Source organism: Coffea eugenioides, chromosome 1 (assembly GCF_003713205.1).
Source record: "Coffea eugenioides isolate CCC68of chromosome 1, Ceug_1.0, whole genome shotgun sequence".
NCBI lineage: Eukaryota > Viridiplantae > Streptophyta > Magnoliopsida > Gentianales > Rubiaceae > Coffea > Coffea eugenioides.
In genome coordinates, this window is record NC_040035.1 from 38,303,580 (window position 1) to 38,325,349 (window position 21,770).

General features: G+C 34.1%; 2 protein-coding genes across 4 annotated transcripts; both read right to left on the bottom strand.

The window, feature by feature from the left end:
* Positions 1-525: 525 nt before the first annotated feature.
* LOC113752235 (general transcription and DNA repair factor IIH subunit TFB2) lies at positions 526-10,980 on the bottom strand. Of its 3 annotated transcripts, none has more exons than XM_027296365.1 (16): positions 10,897-10,980; positions 10,361-10,639; positions 10,093-10,260; positions 8,930-8,998; positions 6,910-7,003; positions 6,632-6,735; positions 6,493-6,541; positions 6,364-6,423; positions 5,000-5,068; positions 4,707-4,790; positions 4,527-4,610; positions 4,182-4,267; positions 2,119-2,209; positions 1,052-1,132; positions 869-943; positions 526-778 (listed from the first exon to the last, which is right to left on the bottom strand). In XM_027296365.1, exons 2-16 carry the CDS (start codon positions 10,471-10,473, stop codon positions 641-643), a joined length of 1,365 nt encoding a protein of 454 aa, XP_027152166.1. In that variant the 5' UTR covers positions 10,474-10,639; positions 10,897-10,980; the 3' UTR covers positions 526-640. The 3 variants fall into 3 exon arrangements, with proteins under 3 accessions (XP_027152166.1, XP_027152162.1, XP_027152171.1); XM_027296361.1 differs by having other exon boundaries at positions 6,493-6,544; XM_027296370.1 differs by lacking the exon at positions 869-943 and having other exon boundaries at positions 6,493-6,544.
* A 1,104-nt stretch (positions 10,981-12,084) lies between these two features.
* Positions 12,085-17,455, bottom strand: LOC113771977 (proteasome subunit beta type-4-like). The gene is made up of 6 exons (XM_027316522.1): positions 17,429-17,455; positions 15,956-16,034; positions 14,358-14,493; positions 14,019-14,179; positions 13,760-13,865; positions 12,085-12,516 (listed from the first exon to the last, which is right to left on the bottom strand). The coding sequence occupies exons 1-5, from the start codon at positions 17,453-17,455 to the stop codon at positions 13,843-13,845; spliced, it is 426 nt and encodes a 141-aa protein (XP_027172323.1). The 3' UTR covers positions 12,085-12,516; positions 13,760-13,842.
* Positions 17,456-21,770: the final 4,315 nt, after the last annotated feature.

Sequence of the window (21,770 nt, forward strand, 5' to 3'; positions counted from 1 at the left end):
TATAACAACAATTTAACCATTTCCAACAAAAAAAAATAATACTAATCATTTTTAATATCTTTTTATGAGTTGCACACACGGTGGGTGTGCCTGAACCATTAGTAGTAATAGTTGATTAGTAGTCGCAATTATATAAACGGAACAGTACATAAGTGTTGTAGTAGCAATTATGTAGCCGTACAAGTATGGAGTATGAGATAATTGTATACTATTTTATCTTACGATATAAGGGTTAATTAAAAATAAAAAAATGATGACAATTTTTTTTTTTTTAACACAAGACCCATTGCCCAAGTATCATACATAGAAAGATGTAACAAACTTGAAGCACTTCCACCATTCCATACACATTCATATCGTGTTTTAGGTTTATTACTCCCAACTCATCGTGACTAATGCGCATTTCGGAATTTTTGCCTCTAGGATTTGGTTAAAGTGAAACAATTTCATCAGCGTATTTATGTAAAAAAGAGGGTGAGAAAGAAAAGCTTGCACACATGAAAAATAAAGGGGAAAAGCTAACCAAAAGGCAAACCAGAAATACTTGATTATGATTTGTTTTAAATTCGATTTTTCATGCACTGTGAGGACCATTTGGCCAACAAACTACATTACAGAGTTCAAGGAAAGTGCCAAAAGACTATTGCTTCTTTCCACGAAGAAACTCCTTCATGTAGGCAAAACTTTCTGCTTTCACTACAAGCCACATTTTTTTAGAATTTTCCCAAAGGAAACCACCACATTCTCTTGCATGGTCGCATGCAGCCTCAAACACTTCCTGGTAGACAAACGCACAGAGTCACAATAATGTCAGATCCAAGACCAACAAGAAAGAACCTTGGTTGTGAGAATCAGCTTTGATGCTTACCCTAGAGGGGAACTCTTCAAAGAAATGTGCAGGTATACACTCCACCCTATTCAAATCTGATTCCCACAACCTCATCTGTAGGATTTACATTCAGTGGAACCAGGAAGCATGAAACATCAAAAAAAGAAGCAACAAATATGGATGTAAAACATATCAGATTGAAATGCCACAAGATAGAAGAACCTGATCAGTGACATTCTCAGGCACAGTAGGTATTCTCTCTGCAACTCGAGGATGTGCATTCTGTTGAAGAAAAGAAATAATCTGCAATACCGCAACAAAAAAGGAGAATGATTTTCGGAGACAAAAGATAATGCTGCATGACATTATAGTCAATTAGTAAATTGACCAGCTAATATTGAAAAAAATAATTAAAAAAGGACATAGTACATAATTAACTGTCTAGCTACAGAATTAACTAAATCCTATGCAAACTACATCCCTCGCTAAACATAATGAGTAAACATTTAGAGACCCATCACGAGATCTTATCCCAAAGACTAGTAACTTTGATCTCTCTCATGTATAAGATCTCGTATTTTTTTAATTTGTTAATAACAAACTATTAACATAGAAGTGAAAATATAATAAAATGCCGCCCAAACTCATCCTATAGACAGATCAAGCATTATTTTTGAAGTGTGTTGAAATAGACTGCAAAATATTTTGGAAAGAGAGATTGCTTTTTCATTTTTGCGATAACTTGTTTGGGCCAACCACAGACAACATCCAGAAAATGAAGCATTGGATCCTTTCAAGTCACATAGGGAAAGAATACTAAACTAACAAATTTCCAGAATGTTCAACTATTGTAACTTGTGTTCCACTCGCTACTAAAGGTTCAAGTAACTTTGTTGATTTATTATCACATAATGTAACACACATTACAGATACAAATGTCTTGTGACAACAAAAAAAATTTTGTGCTCGTGTAATTTATACATAACAAAGTTAGTTAAAATATGATTCTTAAGTTAAACATGCACAATCAGTTAGAAACTATGGGAACAAGACCAAGCCCAATTAACCACAACTAGAGTATGCATGAACGCCTCTTAATAATCATTAATCACACCTAAGAAGAAAACCACTCTCTACCATGCATTTCTCTCTGGAAATATATATAAATCCACACATTGTATCAAAACATCGAAATCCCACATACCATTTTATAAATTGCAGAAGTTGAGATTGGAAGGAAAAAATTTCAAGTAACATTAAACCTTGTAAAACACCAAATAAATACTTACTTGTTCGGCAGTTATACCATTTTGAAAAGCTTTATATAGACTCTCTTTTGTAATTGCTCCAACAATCAAGTTAGGAAGCTGGTATTCAACCCTGTAATTTCAACCAGACAGTTTATAAAGAGACAAGCAATATAATTATATAATAGGATTTAAGGACTAAAGCATATGAACTTGAAGTCAGTAACATGCGTTTCCCAGTAAACAGTTTCTTCCTTTTCAGGAGATGATCATAAATCCCTTTATGCAATCTAGCTTTGTATCCCAGATGGAAAGACAGGCTATCATTCTTTTCTTTTCTTTTTTTTTTGTCAAAAAGTCAGACTATCATTCAACTCCATAAACTATCACTACATTCAGCAAACTATCAAATAGGGGACACAGTAGGCAGAAGTTGCAAGACCTATGTTAGCCAAATCTCTCTCTCTCTCTCCTCTCACCCAAAAAAAAATAAAAAAGTCCTTCAACAATTACGTTGAGGTCCTGCAACCTGTAAAGCTACATGAGAAAGACTAGCCAAAAACAAACTAGACAAAGAAAGATGAGTTCTCATTTGCACGAAGGAAAAACCAAGAACAAGAATACAACTCAATTTTTTACGAGTAAATGGCCATATGGAACTACGGATGGTTCTCTAATTCCTCAATGCAAATGTGGAGCTCAAATAATTTAGGGAAAAAATAGTTAGGTCACACTATAGGACTATATGCAATACGAAAAAACAAGAGAAAAGGAAAGCTTTGATGTTTGATTGCACTATCAGTTGCAAAAGAAATTTCAGTTTTATTTTCACCCCATAGAACTTTTCCACCATTCTTTCTTCAAGCCTCAAGAGAACTGCTAATGGATCTTTTACAAAGTCTGCTCCACATCAATCTGGTTTGCATCAACTTGCGAAGAAGATTGCAAAAACGACATGGTATAAAAGAAGTTTTCTCGTAGTCCTGCTTGACATGCAGCCTTACACAAGCTCAAGGGCAACTTTGGCACAATTACTTTGAGATTCAACGATCAACATTGTGAAATGCTGATGGTGCTAGGAAATTTAACCTTTTTAACTTGAATATGTAATATCAGAATTGTTTTGTTAACTCAACTATGAGAACCAAAACTGGAATAATTCTGGACTACTCGCATCCTTAATGACTATCACATTATAGACAAGCGCACCTTTTAACTCAAGCGTACATAATTTGAAGTCTTCTCTATATTTTACTCGAGCAACAATATATATATATATATATATATATATATATATCTTCTAACCCTTTTCTACCAACTATGGTTCCCAAAATCCTGCTGCCCTACCCTGCTGTAAAAGACAAAGCTTTGCCTAATTGCTGGAAATGCAGTCAAGAGATATCAGTTTACAGGACAAGACAATTAAACCTGGCATAAACATTTAGATCAATGTTGTGTTAAAAGCTAAACTAACGAGGCAAATTTCAGGAGGATCTTTGACAAAATGTACAAGGTTCAAAGATGGATGAGAATCTCTGCCATAGAAGCTGACTGTCACCACATCCAAGATACACTAGTGTCACAAGTTGCAGGAGGGTCTATGTAAAAATGTATTCCCCCAAGGTTCAAAGATGTATGAGAATAATGTCTGCAGAAGCTGACTAGGACCTCATCCAGTAAAAGACTTTGCAGATGGCTAGCAACCTAGGAAATTTAAGGGTTATAAGTAGTTTCAGTCATTTTCTGCATACATAGTAAGCAGAGCAACCATGAATGATGGCCAAAAACTGTACTCCAACCTCTTCATTTGGTCAAGATCTAAACTTCTATGTAACTTAAACTTGTTGGAGTACGTTTCTAGATATAGCCGGTCTCAACAGACTTGTTTCAATTTGGTACAACATAACATAATTATCTACACTGCTCTGCAAAATATCCTTGTGAATAGTTGCTCACTTACAAAAGCATTTCTCATGAGAAGATATAAACTATACACATAAAACTGTTTAAAAAAAAAACTCTATTTTCATCAAGAATATCTTTTATCTTTTCTTCCTCAATGATATTGATTTCAAGAAACTTAAGCAAGCACGGTAACTTCATACCTGGCGAATAGACGTAAGATTTCACAGTGCAATTTGGAAGTTGAATATGCATACATCCTGAAATTTGTCTCTACAACGACATACCCCTGATAGGAGTAAAGTTGAATAATAATCAGTAAAAAAAATCTGCTATTTCATCAAAGTCAACTGAGAAGCTATGACATATATTAAGTTAGCTGAAGAAATGTACAAGCAAATCCACGTTTAGAGGAAGTTCCTTTGAAATGTCCAGTCCAAACAATGATAAGCACAATTTTTTTTAAGAACACAGATAATTGGGAGTAACGGCTGGACAGCATGGTAAACAAACAAAATTCTAGAATATCGCAGATAGGCTGGAATTACCTGTTTCCTGGATGATGTATCTGATAAGCTGATAGATAGATTTGTAGCCAACTTTGTGGGGATAAACCAACTCTCCTTTCTTCCCTGATAAAGAGCCAACACACAATAAGAACTGCAGGTGGAGCAAAAATTCTAGAAGACCAGCATTTGAAACACCCAATAAGCGCAACTAACATTTACCTGCTGAAGCTTCACAAGGCCCAAATCAGCAAGATCCCTAATTATAGTCCTCTGTATATCACTCAATGTGTTTATATTATAAGCCTACATTCAGAACTAAATCAAATCAAATCATGACAAGTATACTGACAAGTTACAAAATATTTCAGGGGATAAAAAGTGGGACCAAAATCATGTCCATGCCAAAAATCAGCTTACACAAAGTGATGGAACCAATATAGTTTCCCAACCCCTTAGAAAAAGTAGCTGATCAAGCAATAGAACTGATGAAACCAAACATTCTTACTTAATACCTCTCCAGTAGCATGGAAGCTTAGTTCCAGAAGAAAGGATACAAGATCCGCTGAGTCCAGGCCTCGCTCCTGCACCAAGGTGAAGAATACAAGTAAAAGGCTAAGCGTTGGTCAGTAGTATTTAAAACCTTTTAGTTGGTCATAGTAGTAGGCTCAATCACTAACAGCATTTTCTTAGCCCTAAAAGAAGATTTCCAGTGCAGTTTTATAGCTTAAACCAAAACAAAGCTCAGAAAAGATTCAAATCTTCAATTAGAAATATAATCCACCTGAGATATGTAATTGAAAGATGACAAGACTAACGACTCAATAACACAACTAGTGCAATTTTGTCAAAAGCAGTGTATAGTTTTTAGTTCCCTTTCTTATCGTTTCCCTTTTATTTTTCTCTTGTTGGTGCAAGGTTCACTCCAATATCACAAGTAGCAAAACATAATCATTCTTTTTGTCCTTGCATGGATGTTAAAAGGATCACCCTGGAAGCACAAAACTATGGTTCGAGATAATAAAGTTCACAGTTTATTGTGGATTTGCACTTCATTGGGTGTGGTAATTGGCATAGTTGTTTGCAGGGGTCAGGGAAGGGTGTCAAAATTAAAGCCTGCTACTTGATAAATCTATCGAACTCATTTTAAGGTAATTTGTGCATTAAAGGAATAGGAGGGAAAGGAAAGGAAAGATTTGTAAAGCCATGCCATTTTTGAAGTATATGATCCCCACTGATTTCCTGGCTCATGAATTTGAACCATATGGCTTATTAACCTCCATTCATCTATCGCAGGTCTTATTGGAAAGACAAAAGCTCAGTCTTGATTAATGAGGGAACAGCAATTAACCAAGGAGAACATTTATCCACTCCGATTCTTTGGTCTTCAGATCTGCCCAATAATTTATTGAGCCAAGAAATTTCTTTGAACAATCTCTATCAGTATAATTGTTGAATTCTAAAAAAGTCAAGGCATAGTAAATTTTGAAAAGACTTTCATGGAGAAATACATATTCAATATTTTTCTTTTTCACACTTTCAAGGTGTCGCTTTGGATAATAAAAGCAAAACTTGAGCATTCTGTTTGAGCTAACTACATCATATGCACTTGCACCGCATATTAACTTCAATATCTGTTGACATTTAAATTACTAGATTTTCATTAGCAAAGGCAAGTACCATTAATATGCATACAATATGATTGAAAAAAATATCGTGCAACCTTGCAAACTTTAAAACTAGTTTAAAATAGACTGAATTCTATTTACTATTCAAATTTTTCTTAATCTTGCAAGGATGACATTGCACGCTGGATTATCTAAGTGAAAATAAAAGCCAAAAGCCACATAAGACAGAAGAAAGCCTCATGAACTGATACCTCAGAGTTGCCGATATATTCCCTGATGATATACCACAATTGTGCATTTGTATCCATCAGCTGGCACAATCATGAATCAGCATATTTTCATAAATGTAACATAGCTGAGAAAACTTGATTCCCACTCACCAAGAATTGAAAACCACCTTCAGTCAATCTTGGAGGTTCTTTGTCATCTCTGCTAACAATACGTGCTAATATTGATCACCTCTTAAATTATTTTATTCAAAACTTGAAAAAGTATGAAAAACCCGAGTAGTAGATTTACTTCTGACTCAAAAGGCCACGTTGAAAAACTTTCATCATGGAAGAGCTGATATTTGTTGTTGCCTTTTCAGCTTCACTGGAGCTTATCAGATGCAGCAAAAAACACTGTTTTGCCAAGCCAGTTATTATTAAAACAGTGGCCAAAATATTTACCAATCACTGAAACTGCAGAACAAATAGCAAGTACACTAACTCGTCAAACATTCGGATAGGAAAAGAAACAACGATTCCTACACTTCCATTTGCAATAGCAGAGTTAAGATACAGATGACTTCATACCTCCCATTGCTGAACAGCATAGGCATCCAACTCCTCCAGGCTAGGCAGCCTGAAACCAGCAGTTGATGGCATAGGCTCTCTTGGCAAAACTCCACTGAAATATTCAGTCTACCGGTCATGCATATATTATTTGCTCAACAAATGCAAAGAAGACACAGCAACTGCAATACTGCCACAATATAAAGGGATACAGGTTTTACAAAGGTGCATATATTCAGCAAGAATACTGCATAGGATAACTGACTCAGAAAGAAGTTTCTGGCACAAGAACTCAAATTTAGCTAGAATGCTTCAGTGATATTAGAGCATATGCACCTACACAATTATTTATCTTTAAACATGTATTTATACAAAATAGAAGAGAAGATTGTTTTGTATTCCATCCAGCACACTTCTTGTTACCAGCAGAGGGACCAAATCAAAATATATGCAAGAACATCTAGATAACAAGTGCAGCTTCTGTGGCTGTCAATTGTATAACTCACAAGTTGACCGTCAATAACTACTACCAGCAAGTTTAAAAAGGCAGAAACATTTCTCCTTCTCTCCCAAAGCAAAAGAAGATGAGCAAAGGCAAAAAAGGAAAGAAGAAATGATATTAGAAAACCCGAGGTCGAAGCATCTAAATCTCTCTGACAAGGAGGACTGGGACTCAAAAGTTTCTAAGTCTGGACTAAGGCACTTGCACTGAGGCACATTTGGATATCTTTCATGAGAAAGATTCCCTGTGGATCAAATGGGTGCATCTATACTTGCTGAAAAATGGGAGCTTGTGGAATGTCCAAGCCATGTCATATAGCTCTTGGTGGTGGAAGAAGATACTGAAATTAAGGCCTGTTGCTCGTGATTGTATTAAAATGATCATTTGGGGATAGTTCTCAATCTTTCCTTTGACTGGTGGCATTCATTAGGCCCCTTGAAGGATGAGTTCTCTCCTCCCTACACTTCTGAGGAGCTCTGAAAATGATAGTCCCGGCTATTATCTGGGATGATAGCTGGACTTGGCCATACAAAAGAAGAAGAAGAAGTGAATTGCTGCAACTAATGGAATCTACTCCACGTCAGCTCTTACCTATGCATGACTGTCCAGATTATACAACCCGGACTGTTGATTCTAAGGTCGTCTATTCTGCTAAATCAGCCATGAGGCACTTAGCCCCTCCGGGAAACAAAGTTCCTTGGTTCTCTAATTTTTGGGGGAGAAAGCATAATTACTTGCCTGTCACAAAAGGCTGTTCACAAAGGATAGATTTTATTCTTGGGCGATTGATATTAATCCTGTATGTGAGTAATGTTATGGCACAGAGGAGACTCTTAGCCACCTATTTTTCTTATGCCCCTCTTCTGCTCAAGTGTGGCAGTATGTTTAGTCTAGGTGTTTGGTGTACAGAAGTGCTGCAGGGTAGGGATTGAACTTCAATGGATGATCAGGCATTGTTCCCAAGATAGCTTCAATAACCAGGTAATTCGGGTAACCTTTGCAGCCACAGTTTATCACATTTGGTGTAACAGGAATAAAAAGGTGTTCAGTCAACTGTTTGTCCCCCCAGAGATGCTCATCCAGAGGATATTGAAGGAAATTACGATAATAGTTGCTGGATAGCAGAGAATTCCACAAACTGTAGGAAACTACTCTTTATGTTCTGAGCTGAGTATACCCTTTTCTGTTTTTGACAGTTAAGAATATTAGTAATTGTGGACATGTTGCTCTTCTGATGTATAGTTGTTCTCATAGGTCCTTACAGGCTCTCTTGTCTGTTTCTGTTGTATTTGGCTTAATGGCGATGGAACTTACTTTGTGTAAATATCTGGCTGAACAATAAGAGGATAGACCTATATACATATATATAAATATTCATATGCATATACATAGACCTTTACATGTGCGTGCATGTGTGTTATTTGTATGTCTATGCAGATATAACAACCTCTTCCAACATGAATGGGGGAAAAGACCCATTAAAGCATCTCCCAATTGTGAATAAAACAACAAAGCACACATGATAGATCTAATTCTTACCCATGCACAATAAGCTTTTGAACATTTATCTGAAATGTAGGGTTCATTCTGTAAGTAGCTTCTTTTTTCCTGCAAATATGATGAATAGCTTTCTTTAGCAGGTGAGCCAAGTCCAGTGGAAAGGGAATAAACAAGAGGCAATCAAACCATCAAAGGAAATAACCAATGGCCTAAGAAGACTAATTTAGAAACAGCGTTGATAAAATTTTGATGTTGTCAGATATTCACAGTTTGAGACATATTTTGGGGTCAAAACAACAAAATGAATAACTGGATGGCATACACAAAAAGCAGCTATGCATATATTGCTTATATATGATTGAAAAAAAAAATATTGCTTATACATGTTTAAGGAAGGTCATGCAGTAGCCTCTGCCATGTAACTTCTTCTTCATGATGCTCTATATTACCCATTTGTATCATTAATTGACTTCCGAAGAACAAAAATCTCATACTAAGAAGAAGAAGGGAGGACCACATTAGAAATTAACCATGTATCTGTCAAATAAGTTTTAACATGGCATCTATGGAACTTCATAATTTAGTTTCTAAAACAAAAGGTTCATTAACAAACTTTCCAAGTCAAACGATGCCTTAGCACTTTGAGTTTGAAAGTAAACAGAAAAAGATAAAAGAAGACAATTCCTCTTAAATATATGACTGTATTTACCACGGTCTTCCCTGACAACTATTTGCTAATTCATACAAAAAAAATAATATTTGCAAAACGAAAAAGACAATCATTCATGTCCATACAAATCTTCAGCTATCATCATAACAATCCTAATTTTCTCACTATTGTATCTTGGAAGCTAGAAAAGCATTTCTATACCAACTAAACTATACAATCATTCATGTCCATAAAAATCCTTGTTTCTCTCCATAGGAATCCTAAATTTCTCAACTTTATATATTGAAAATTGGAAAAAATATTTCTATCCCAAACTAACTTAATTTAGAATGAGTTATACATAGATAACACGATCAAATTTATCTGTATGGAAAGACTAAAGAACAACTTTGCACTGTCTCTCTACAGAGCTTTCATGCTGAAACTCACTGTTTCCTCAGAATATCAACAAGAATTTTGCCAACAATATCACTCTTTAGATTAAATAAAATAAAAATTAGGAACAAAAAAGGTCTAAAGGGGTCCAATTTACCGGTCAAGAGCTTCAGTCAATACTCTCAGCTGAATTAATCTATCAATAGCTACTTTGTGCTTTGACAGCCCATCCGCGAGCACAGACTCTTCCAACATTTTACCAGTCACAGGTGCATCTATGAACAGCAATTGTAGAACATACTTCTTTGCCAATGGCGGCATTGATCTAAGCATAACAACCAATAACAGTGCATTAACGAATCTTAAAACACACCAAATGTTACCCAGAAACTAAGGCATTATGATAGAGGATTTACAGTTCTAACCTAAGGATAGCTTGACAAATAAAGGCATTCTGATAAAGTTTGTCAAGCTTCATTGCAGGCAATGAAGCCACCATGTCCATAAAATTCTTCGCGACGATTTTCACTTGCGGCATCGTTTCCTTGCTTACTTCTTTTTCAACAAATGAGGTTGGAGAGCTCAAAAAATACTTCAGACAACTGTTGTTTATGATCTTAGACAGTGTCTTAGACAACTGTTGTTTGTGCTCTTCTTGGCAGCTGGTCTGCTATGTCTTTTTCTCACAACAAGCACGCACAAACCTACACAACCCAACCGGGGCTCATTAGAAATCACCTAAAATAAGCAATAACAAATTTTATTTTTATTTTTTTAAATGATCCCCTCTCTCTGAATTTCAGTTGGGGACTTTTATCAAATAGTTGGTACCCAATGAAAACCGATCCCACAAATGCACCAGAGAAACGAAGAAGAAAAACCAAGAATAAGTCATAAAAAATTCATGGTATAATCACAGATGAATTTGAGAACACAAAATGGATTGAAAGAGCAACTTTACTGAGCTATTTCTTGTGATACTCCTGTGGTTGCTCAATGATCATCTCCTCTGCGGGTGGTGGCGGATTCACTATTGGGCTTTTTGCGAATGTGTATCTAACGTTTAACAGGATAGATTATATATATATATATATATATATATATATATATATATATATAAAGACGGATGCAGAATCGATTATGCGAATTTGCCCAGTCCTCGACTTCTTGAATTATCAATTAATTATTAAGCATTAACAAAAATATCGGACATTATTTGGACATTTTATAATAAAATTTTTCTCGACGAGATCCTTCAACTAATTTATCTCATATACATTAGTTGTTAGAAAAATTAAAATAATTAAACTTTTTTTTTATAAAACTTTATAAGGTTATTTACTAATACATTCTTGGACATTTTTTTATTAAAGTCAATTCCTCCTAAATTTTTTTGAGTCAGATTACAAGTGAAAGGATACTAGCTCTAATTTTTCTTCTTGAGTTGTTTAACCTTTAGTAAGTCTATAATTTAATTTTGATGATTTTGTTTAAATTTTTTCAAAATCTTTTACACTATCACCACAAATTTTTACATGATTTTTTAAAGTTTAAAATTTCCTCCATATGATCGTTAAGGGAGATTGTGAATAGTTGAACAGGTTCTTTTAAACTTTAAAATTTCCTTCATATGACCATCAAGTGTGATTGCGAATATTTGAACAAGATTAAAAAATAATAATAGCAGTCAAATAATTCATGGTTATTATAAAAGCATTTGACTTGAACGACAGAGTAAATTGTACAAGAAAACATGGCCAATTTTCCACGAGTGGAAAAAAAAAAGCTTCAAATTGTAACTAGTCCGTCCAAAGAATTATTTTTAGTTTTCAAGTTCATACATTCCTTCTATAATTCTATCAGTCAACGCAATCATTATTTTGAAAACCTTTCTCAATTTTCCACAATTAAGACTTCCTACATAGTAGATGGCAACTTTGTTCTCGCTCAAAGAAAAAAACACAAACGAAAAAGATGGCTGCTTTCCTTTTTTGGGTAATGAAAGCAACTGCTAGTCCAATAAGTAGTAAAGAACTACAGGCAGCAACCGCCACTCCAGTGACGAAAGGTTTGCAGGTTGTGGGACAAAATCTGCACATAAAGAAGAGGCATTTGGAATCTGTTTATCCTAGACTGCAATACATTAAGGTTCCAGGAATCTATTTTGAATGTATTGCAGATTGTGACAAGTTTGTCATGACTTGGCAGAGGCATAAGGATTGGTTCCATTCCCAGTCATGAATTTTCACAAACTGAAGTACAAACTCAATCCAAAGTCATCACCGTCTAGAGCATTATCAATGTCTCTAAATCATGTGACAAACACAAGCAAATAAGTCCGCTAGAAGAACAACAGTGTTTGGGAGCTGTAACCCACGAGTCTACTGCATAACATGGCATTAAAAGGTCGCGTTTCAAGTGCATATTTCCAAACACACTGATTTCCTTTGCATACCAAGAGAGCTGACTACCATGAGCCCTCACCACCGACTGTTGGATTCTCGAAAGCTTTAAACTTCCACTGAGTCTTCAATGAATACGGCTGAGAAATTGTGAAACCTTCATCTGTGATTTTTGCAATCTGCAAATTCCCCAAGTCAAAGTGTTGATGCACAAAAACTGGTTTAAATAAATAACTATAAGGGAAAACAAAAGGTTTAAATCCATTCAAATGGAATCAAACATGACTATTAAAAATAAAAGTGGACATATAACTCTAGTCGGAGGAAAAGGTGTGACAAATTTAAGCATTCACATCTCAGAAAAGTATACTTGCAATTAAAAATGGGACGGAGAAGGACTAGGGAACAGATGCATTCTGCACCTTAAAACTGAAGCTATCAGAAAGACAAGCAGCTTCCTCTACTTTTTCTTTAAAGAGTTTTTCCAATTCCAGAAGGGTTTAAAAAAGCAACTGACAGAAAGCTCCTTAAAGAAGAATAGCAACACGTTCCACCCTCCCTCAAAGAAACCCGCATAAAAAAAAGAAAACATGCAATAAAAAAAACCAAATCTGTGCTTCTATCCAGTCTCTGCTTCACTTATTAGTGAAGCCCATAAAGTAGAAGCTGAACAGGTATCTTTTCTTTATTTATAAAAGAAAAATCCAATCAAGGTTAATCCCACAATGGGATTATGGACTCCTTTCTACCTGAAACCACCTTTCAGTTCTATGCATTAACTGAGGTTATCATGGTTAAAGAATGAATCATAAAACCAAGCACCCTTTTTGAAGCGCACTAGTCACAGATGTTCTTTCTATAAGACACCTCTGCTTCAATCTTTCTATTCTTCTTTTACTAACATATTGAAATGTAGACTTGAATCAATGACACTAGTTACAGATGTTCTGAGGTCTCATTCAAGATAATAAAAAAAAAGTTAAAACCAGCAATGTAACTGTTCTTGACCATGGAAATAATTCTTTGAGCAGTAATTGGAGAATGATACCCAACTGCTGTTAGTAAGATCTATTTTATTTTCTTTTTGTTTCATACATGAAACATAAAGCAGGATTTGGAAAATTAAGCACCAGAAAGGTATCTCAAATATAACAACGTCATATAAGCAAGTTGGGTTATGATGACTTCTTTCACAGACAAGATTCCTGCTTCTCAATATTTGACATTACCCATTTTTTTACCAAAAGCAAAACCTTTGTCAAAAATGCTTGAAGAAAAACCAGCCCGAATATAAACATATACCAAGTAAAAAGAATAAAATTGTATCAAAGGAAATAATACGAAACACTAGCATATAATATGGGTTAAAACACACAATCAAGAAGCTATCATCATTGTAGACTATCCCAAAAATAACCATACCTGGAGTTTGTTCACAGCTGATCTATCACGATAAAGGAGGACGCGCATGCAATTCTCCAATAGCTTGACACCTTCTTCAAAGGTCAAGTTTTCATTCCATTCCTCCCTGAGAATGGGTCATGCAAGGTGATTACTAAAACCAGTTGCAACATGATTATCCTCATAATGTACACCAATCATATTAACCTGAAGAACCATCACGTATGTCAAGAAGATATCTACTGAATAAATGGTAATTGCTAAACAATTTAGGGATTACCCGTTCCAAGGTACTTCTGTCCATTTTTTAGTCTTCCAAGAATAAGAGAATTCCACAAAGGATTAAACTTATTGCGGCGATTGTACATCACTCGGGTTAAATAATTATGAACCTCTTTAGGGCCCAAGGAATTTCCATCATCCCACATGCTATCATTTAGTCTGCAGCCAGAAGTAGAGATGATAAGGATTTGCTACAATGAAAACTGCTTTTAACCAAACTATTTGCATTACTAGCTAAACCCAATTGACAAAAACACAGGCAAAGGCAAAATGGAAATGCTTCCAACTCATTGTTTCTTAACTGAAACCTTTCAACCAGACCAGGATAGACACTTACATTAGCTCATCAAGATAACGCAAAATCTCCTGGAAATCACTGATTTCTCCACTTGCCCCGATAAGAGAATGTTTTCCTACTGGCCTTATTCGCTCCACATTTACATTTTTGTAACGAAGGGTTGATCCATAAGAGCCTGAAGATGGGAAAGTTGTATTACATGACACAACAACTTGAGTAGGATATTTCATCCTTACAGTATACAACATTTCCGTAAGACTCAGCAGTTTCCAAAACAAACAAACACCACGGCACCCCATGCCATCAATACAGAAATTATTGCACTTGAGTGTCAGAATCGTATTACGTTGCTAAATTGTTTGCAAAAGCAACTTTACACTAAATCAGAACAATCTTCATATGAAGACAGACAAGTAAGAGTTTCTGTAGCCAAAATGTGAAGTATGATAACAGGTTCCTTCGGTTCATTAGCAGCATTTTCATTTACATCTTTTATCTCCTGTCCTCCTAGCAGTGACTGTTGTTTGAGCTGGTTCACTTGTCCAACCAATCTTGCTTTGCAGATTTAGTTATTATTTAACATTACTATGTTTGCAGTTTATGTGATCTGATAAGCTACTAAAAGATGAAGCGCAATGGCTGATGTGCACAAACAAATCTTTGCAAATTCACTATCAAAATTTGCTTGTATCAAGCGTGCGCCCCCTTGCTTTCTTCTTATTTTGATAGTAATCCTAACTTCAATGTACAGCTGATTTCCTTGATCTTTCTAAGCTGAAATACTTCCAAGATACAAGATTATTAATTGCATTACAGTGTTTTACACCTCTGTTTTGCTGGAACAATTTGTTCAGTTGCTTTGGAGTTATAGCATGATTTCTAGCTTCCAACCAAATAGCTTTTGAAATCTAAATTTCCCGTCCTTTTGGTTGCTTTTTCTCGTGTTTACATTTATTGTACTTTATGTACTCCTCTTTTAAGAGGAGTCTATTATCACTTCAATATTGTATTTTTACTATTAAGACTTCAATCAGTCCAGTAAATTGACTCCATTGACCTCCAACGGTTACAATACTTAAAGACCTATTAGACTGCACATATCAAATCTTATTGTCAGGTTCTCAAAAGAAATGAGATCCAAATCTTATTCTCTACTGATGTGTACATAATACACAAAAGATGCGTACATGATAAAAAAAGGTCATTCTACAACTTCATTGAAGCAATATTCTAGAGCCACACTAACTAGACCACAAACTTGACGGCCCTATTCAAATTTTAGAATGCTATGTAAATAAGACCCACAATAAAAATTACAAAATGTTAGCAAAAGCAGACCCAAAGTCTAAGTTACAGATCAATGGTCCAAAGCATCAACTTCGATTCGTTATAAGCAGCAACCACAGCTCTTTTATTTCCTTGCTTAACTTGCTTCTAAAGTCAATGCTAAGCTAGGAGTACACAATCATAATGCAAAAAGTACAGCTTTATCTTCAAATTCACACACTAATGTCCATCCATTGCGCACCCAAACAACAAAGCTACTTCTGCAGCCCACAAATGCACGTGCACTCACACACACAGACACACACAGAGAAACATATATAGATTAAAAAAAATGGAGTGAGTAATCTGACCTCCCATATCAGCAGCAATAAGAATGCCATCCTTATATTTAATCGCAATCACAGACGTCCCAGTCACATAAAGAGTCCTCTTTTAAAAAAACCCATAATTTCAATTCAACATACAAGAAATCCCACAAAAATTATTGAACTAAAAAACCACCCTATACAGGAGAATCCCACAACGAAACTCTCAAAACCAGAGAAATTCCAAAGTTATTACCTTTTAAAATAAATCTAAACTTATTGCTTTAACTACAAACCCTACTTAATTAAGAAAAACCCTAGATAACAAGTGATCTCCTCCACTTTAAACAAATTAATCTAAAACTTAGTAAATTAATGAATAAATGCAAAAATCAGAACAAGCGAGAGAAAACATTACTGAGTTCTCTGCAAATCGGCTGCCGAACTGAGTAGTAAGCTATTCTTAGCGGGAGCTGGAGAAGAAGAGTCCACAATCTGCAGAAATTTCCAAATCCCACAAGATTAATTGAATAAACAAATTAAAATAACCTAATGACAAGAAAAACAAACTCAAAATCACATACCATTATCAAGTTGCTGCTCCAAATGAGTCGTGCTAATGGATAATGATAATACATCTAGTGTGCTTGGAAAGGGAACTGTTGATTTGGAGTTCACTTCTGGCAAAACGTTGATTTAAACCAATATTTATCATGTCCCTGACATAAGGAAGAATCTGATTTCCACAAGTGCACTTTGCTCTAAAGGATTGAAGGCGGTCATAGTCATAGAGGCAGAAAAAGTTGTTTTATCCAAAAATAATCTATTTATTAGTCAAGGATATTCAGGTAATGCTGTGCTCAAACTAAATATCAATAAAGTTAATATTTATGCTGATGTGGTTGAGTCTTCCATTGATTTATGGCATGCTCGTTTGTCTCATGTTAATCTTAAATCAATCAAGTAAATGTCTAAACATGAATTAATTTCTTATATGCATGATAATTTTGAAAAATGTGAAACATGCATACAAGCAAAGATGACAAAGAAACCTTTTCCAAAGAATGAAAGAACTTTTAAGTTACTTGAAATTGTACATTCAGATCTATGTGAATTTGAATTGTCATTTAACAAAAGGTGGAAATAGATATTTCTTAACTTTTATAGATGATCATTCTAGATTCACTCATGTCTATTTAATGAGAACAAAAGATAAAGCATTTGATTTGTTTAAATTGTTTAAGACCTTGGTTGAAAATCAGTTGGAAAGCAAAATTAAAATCCTACGAAGTGATCGAGGAGGAGAATATTTTTCAAATAAATTTTCTAATTCTTGTGAAGAAAATTGTTTGATCCATCAAATAAGTGCGTCATACACTCCTCAACAAAATGGTTTAGCCGAAAGAAAAAATAGAACATTGGTTGATATAGTAAATACTATGCTTATGCATGCTAGATTACTATTTAACCTTTGAGGAGATGCTTTATTAACTGCTTGTCATGTACATAATTGAATACCTTCAAAGAAGACAAAGGTTTCGTCATATGAATTATGGAAGGAAGAAAACCTAACTTAAATTATTTGAGGATATGGGGTTGTATAGCCTATTATAAGATTCCTGATTTCAAGAGAATAAAATTAGGACTAAGAGCCTTAAAAAGTGTTTGTGTGGGATATGCTAAAAATTCTAAAGCATATAGATTATTAGATTTAGATTCAAATACAATAGTGGAGTTTAGAAATGTTGAGTTTTTAGAAGCAAACTTTCTAAGTGATTCAACTTCTGAACTAGAGTCTATATTACCACAAAACACGACTATGGATCCTAGTTCTTCCACAAATAATAATAAAAGGAAAATAGTTGAAACTCCTAGTATACCTAGGAGGAGTAAGAGAGTACGAAAAGAGAAGAATTTGGATCCAAATTATATTTATTCACAATCTTTAGTCTTTTTAGTTAAAGGTAGTAGGAATGGAGTATTTAATAAAATACCTATACTTTTACATTTAGAAGAAAATCGTAAAACTTATAAAGAAGCATTAGCTTCAAGGGACACAACTTTTTGAAAAGAAACAATTAATGATAAGATGGATTCTCTTGTATCAAATGGTACATGGGTGTTATGTGAATTACCTCCTGGTTATAAACCTATAGAATATAAGTGGATATTTAAAAAAAAAAAAAACATAACACTAATGGTTCGTTACAAACCTTCAAAACAAGACTTGTAGCAAAAGATTTTAAACAAAAAGAAGAAATTAATTACTTTGACACTTATGCTCATGTTGCAAGAATTACTTCTATAAGAGTGTTGCTTGCTCTAGCATCCATACATGATTTATATATTTATCAAATGGATGTTAAAACAGCATTCTTAAATGGAGATATAGACAAGGAAGTATACATGGAGCAACCCGAACGAGAAAGTATACATGGAGCAACTCGAAGGATTTGTACTTCCTGTAAATGAAAAGAAAGTCTGCACATTAATAAAATCCTTGTACGGTTTAAAGCAAGCACCGAAAATAGTGGTATGAAAAATTTGATAAAGTAATTTTATCAAATGGCTTTAGTTACAATGAAACAGATAAATGCATATATTCCGAAGTTACCAAAGATTATAGTTTAATTATATGCCTTTATGTAGATGATATATTAATCATGGGGATCAACATGCAAGGAGTAAATGAAACTAACATATATTCAACCTCCCAATTTAAAATGAAAGATTTGGGAGAAGTTGATATCATCTTAGGAATCAAAATTAAGAAATAGTAGGGGTTATACTCTATGTCAATCTCATTACATTGACAAGATTCTATCTAAATTTAATTATTTGGGTATAAAAGAAGCTAATACACCATTTTTGATATTTCTAATAAGCTAGTGGAATACCCCATTTTTTTCTAATAATACCCTCTTAGGAGTAGCAGTAGGCTAAACTAGATTAGATGTGCCGTTACGCAAAAAAAAAAAAAAGCTAGGGGAAAATTCGAAAAGATCTATTAGTCAATTAGATTATGCTAGTGCAATTGGTAGTTTGATGTATGCTATGCATTGTATTAGACCTGATATTGCATTTACTATTTGCAAACTTTCTAAATTTACTCATAATCCTAGTGTTGGATTCTTAATTCAATGTTGGACTTATATGTGAATGATTATATGTTGCAGACTGTCAAATAGAATTAAGTCCAATTAAAGTGATCAAATATGGTTTGGATTTAATATATCTAATAGGATGTGGGTTTTTAATATATAGAGATTTAAGGGTATTTTCTATTTCTATGATGTGCTGAAATAGGAATCCAAAAGGTGATAGGAATGTTATCTATAAATTGAGTTATGGTCTCTAGGTCACATGTATTCTTATTGTCGTATTTTCTAGTACCACAAAATAGTTCTTTCCTGATATCACATCGTCAAGAAAGATACTAGAAAGAAATTAAATGACTCTTTTAAGGATTGGCAAACACGTGTTGACTTGAAAGGCCACTCCAATATCTCTAGAGATTCAAATACCAGTTTGTCAACATGAATCTAGGTACGCTTCCGTAATTTTACTGTTGATTTATTTTTTAATAATCGCCATATAGATTTTGGGTTTAATAGGTGATGGATTTCACCAAAAGATTAAATATAAATAACCACTCTAACAAGTGGTATCAGAGTAGGATATGGTTGATTATTGAAAAATAATTTGGATTCAGTAATTTGTATATATATATTTTTATGTCTTGCAAATTCAGTTTTTGGTTATATGGTTATTGGCTCTTAAACATAATGGCCGATTGTTAACTAGTTGTTATGACTGTTTACCTTTTCGTTCACAATATATGGCTTTGTGTTTCGGCTTCATGTTTCATGTTTCTTGTCGTATTTGCCAAATAATATAAAATCAAGATAGGGTTGGATGCTACATGATTTCTTTAGTCATGCTTTCAGTTTGCATGTTTCGGCTATTATGATGTTAGTTACGTTGATTCATTGCTTTGGGTTCATATAATTCAGTGGATCCCGTTTTGATCAAACTTTAGTTAGTAGACATGGGGATTCTTTTAATTTTCCTATTTTTAAGGATTAAAATTGATAAGAAAAAAATGCATGAATGTGATTCTGTGAAACTCTTAATCGGTTAGCATAAATGATGTTTTGTGGGATCCGCATGCTTTTGATGATGTAAGCTAATTTGGTTTCTGGTTTTGAGAAGTCGTTTGTCATTTTCCCTGTTCTTAGGAATTAAAATTGACAAGAAAACGTTCTGAGTTTCAATGCTTAGTCCATAATATTAATTTGGTTAATACCAATGTTTTCAGAACCAGACCGGACCGGCCGGTTCTACCGGTTAGACCGCCAATTGGACATATCACCGGAAATTAATGAAAAATCGCTAGAAGCCGAACGAACTGTTAAAACCCGTTTAAACCGTAAACCGGTAGTTCTTAAATTTTCATGTTCATTACCTTAAATTCAAAACAGTAGCAAGAATAAAGGCTGCTAGGATTTGAACTCGGGTCTCCATGGCCATAATAAAGTATTCTTACCACTAAACCATAGCCGGAGAACAAGCACTTGTTGTGAAGAATTTTACTTAACTTAAATAAAAAACTAAAATCAGATTAAATAAAAGAAACCCTAGTATTAAGAAAAGGCACAGCAAAGTGCAAACGACACATTTCACTTCCTCGGCTTCACTTCAGACTTCCTCGGATTCTCCAGTTCTCCTCTTGATTTTTTTTTTTTATTTTTTTGTTCGTAACCTTTCCACATCCAAATATCCACGACAAGATCATCATGCTATTATCTTTAGACGATTTATAAGCAAGTTGGAATTTGGAAACTTCAACTTTCACAAGATACCCGAGACTCCAGAGCTTTTCCATCTTGGTTAGTTTAATTTTTCCCTTTTCAAGATTTTTGTTTTCTATATTATCTTTAGTGGATCTTTTCGTATTTTCTTCTTTTTTTCTCCCAATTTTCATCTGTTTCCTTATCTCTAATTGATGTTTTATTTTTGTTTTATTAGTTAAGGATGAAACTGTGAATCATGAATTATTTTGCAGTCATGTTTGGAGAAACTATTTTTTTGATGGAGTATCAAATTAATAAAATTAGGCACGTTTGGTTTCTAAATTTTGTATTTTTTTAGAATTAATCTTTGGTTCCTTTGATAAAATTAATAAAATTAGACATGTTCGGAATTAATAAAATTTTTTTTTTAAATTTTGTATTTTTTTGAATTAGAGAAGCCCGGATGTCTATTTTTTGTTCCTTTGATTTTGTTTGTTTGAATGTAACATTTGTATGCTATGAACTCCATCTTCTGTGTTTTCTATCTCACTGAAGTAATTAGTCTACTGAGTGCTCATTCATCTTGAATTTTATAGGTTTCACTGAAGCAACAAAAATAAAGACATGTTTTTAATTGTTCATTATCTTTTGCAGCTAGTAATTAAAGTCTACTTCTTCTTTAAGGATGTAGTTTTAATAGTAAAAACTCTTTACTTTTGGTTTGTTGGTGTACATGCTTAGCCATCTAACGAGCTACATTTTTAGTTTGAGTACATGGATACAAATACTTGTCTATTACTCTAGTAAAGGGACAACGATCCTTTTGTGCTAGTGCTAATAATGTATATTCTTTTTAGCTTCACATAAACAAATGTTTTGATTGACAACTATATTGGCATTGCTTTGGGCAAATTTAGACTCACATACATTGGTTGAAAAAATACAGCTTTGCATAATGATTGGTAATATAACATGTTAATTAGTGATGTTTAGTAGCAATTAATTTTTTATGTGTTTAGTTGTATCTTTATTTTTCAAAATTTTTTGGCTTTTTTTTTGAGTTTGAG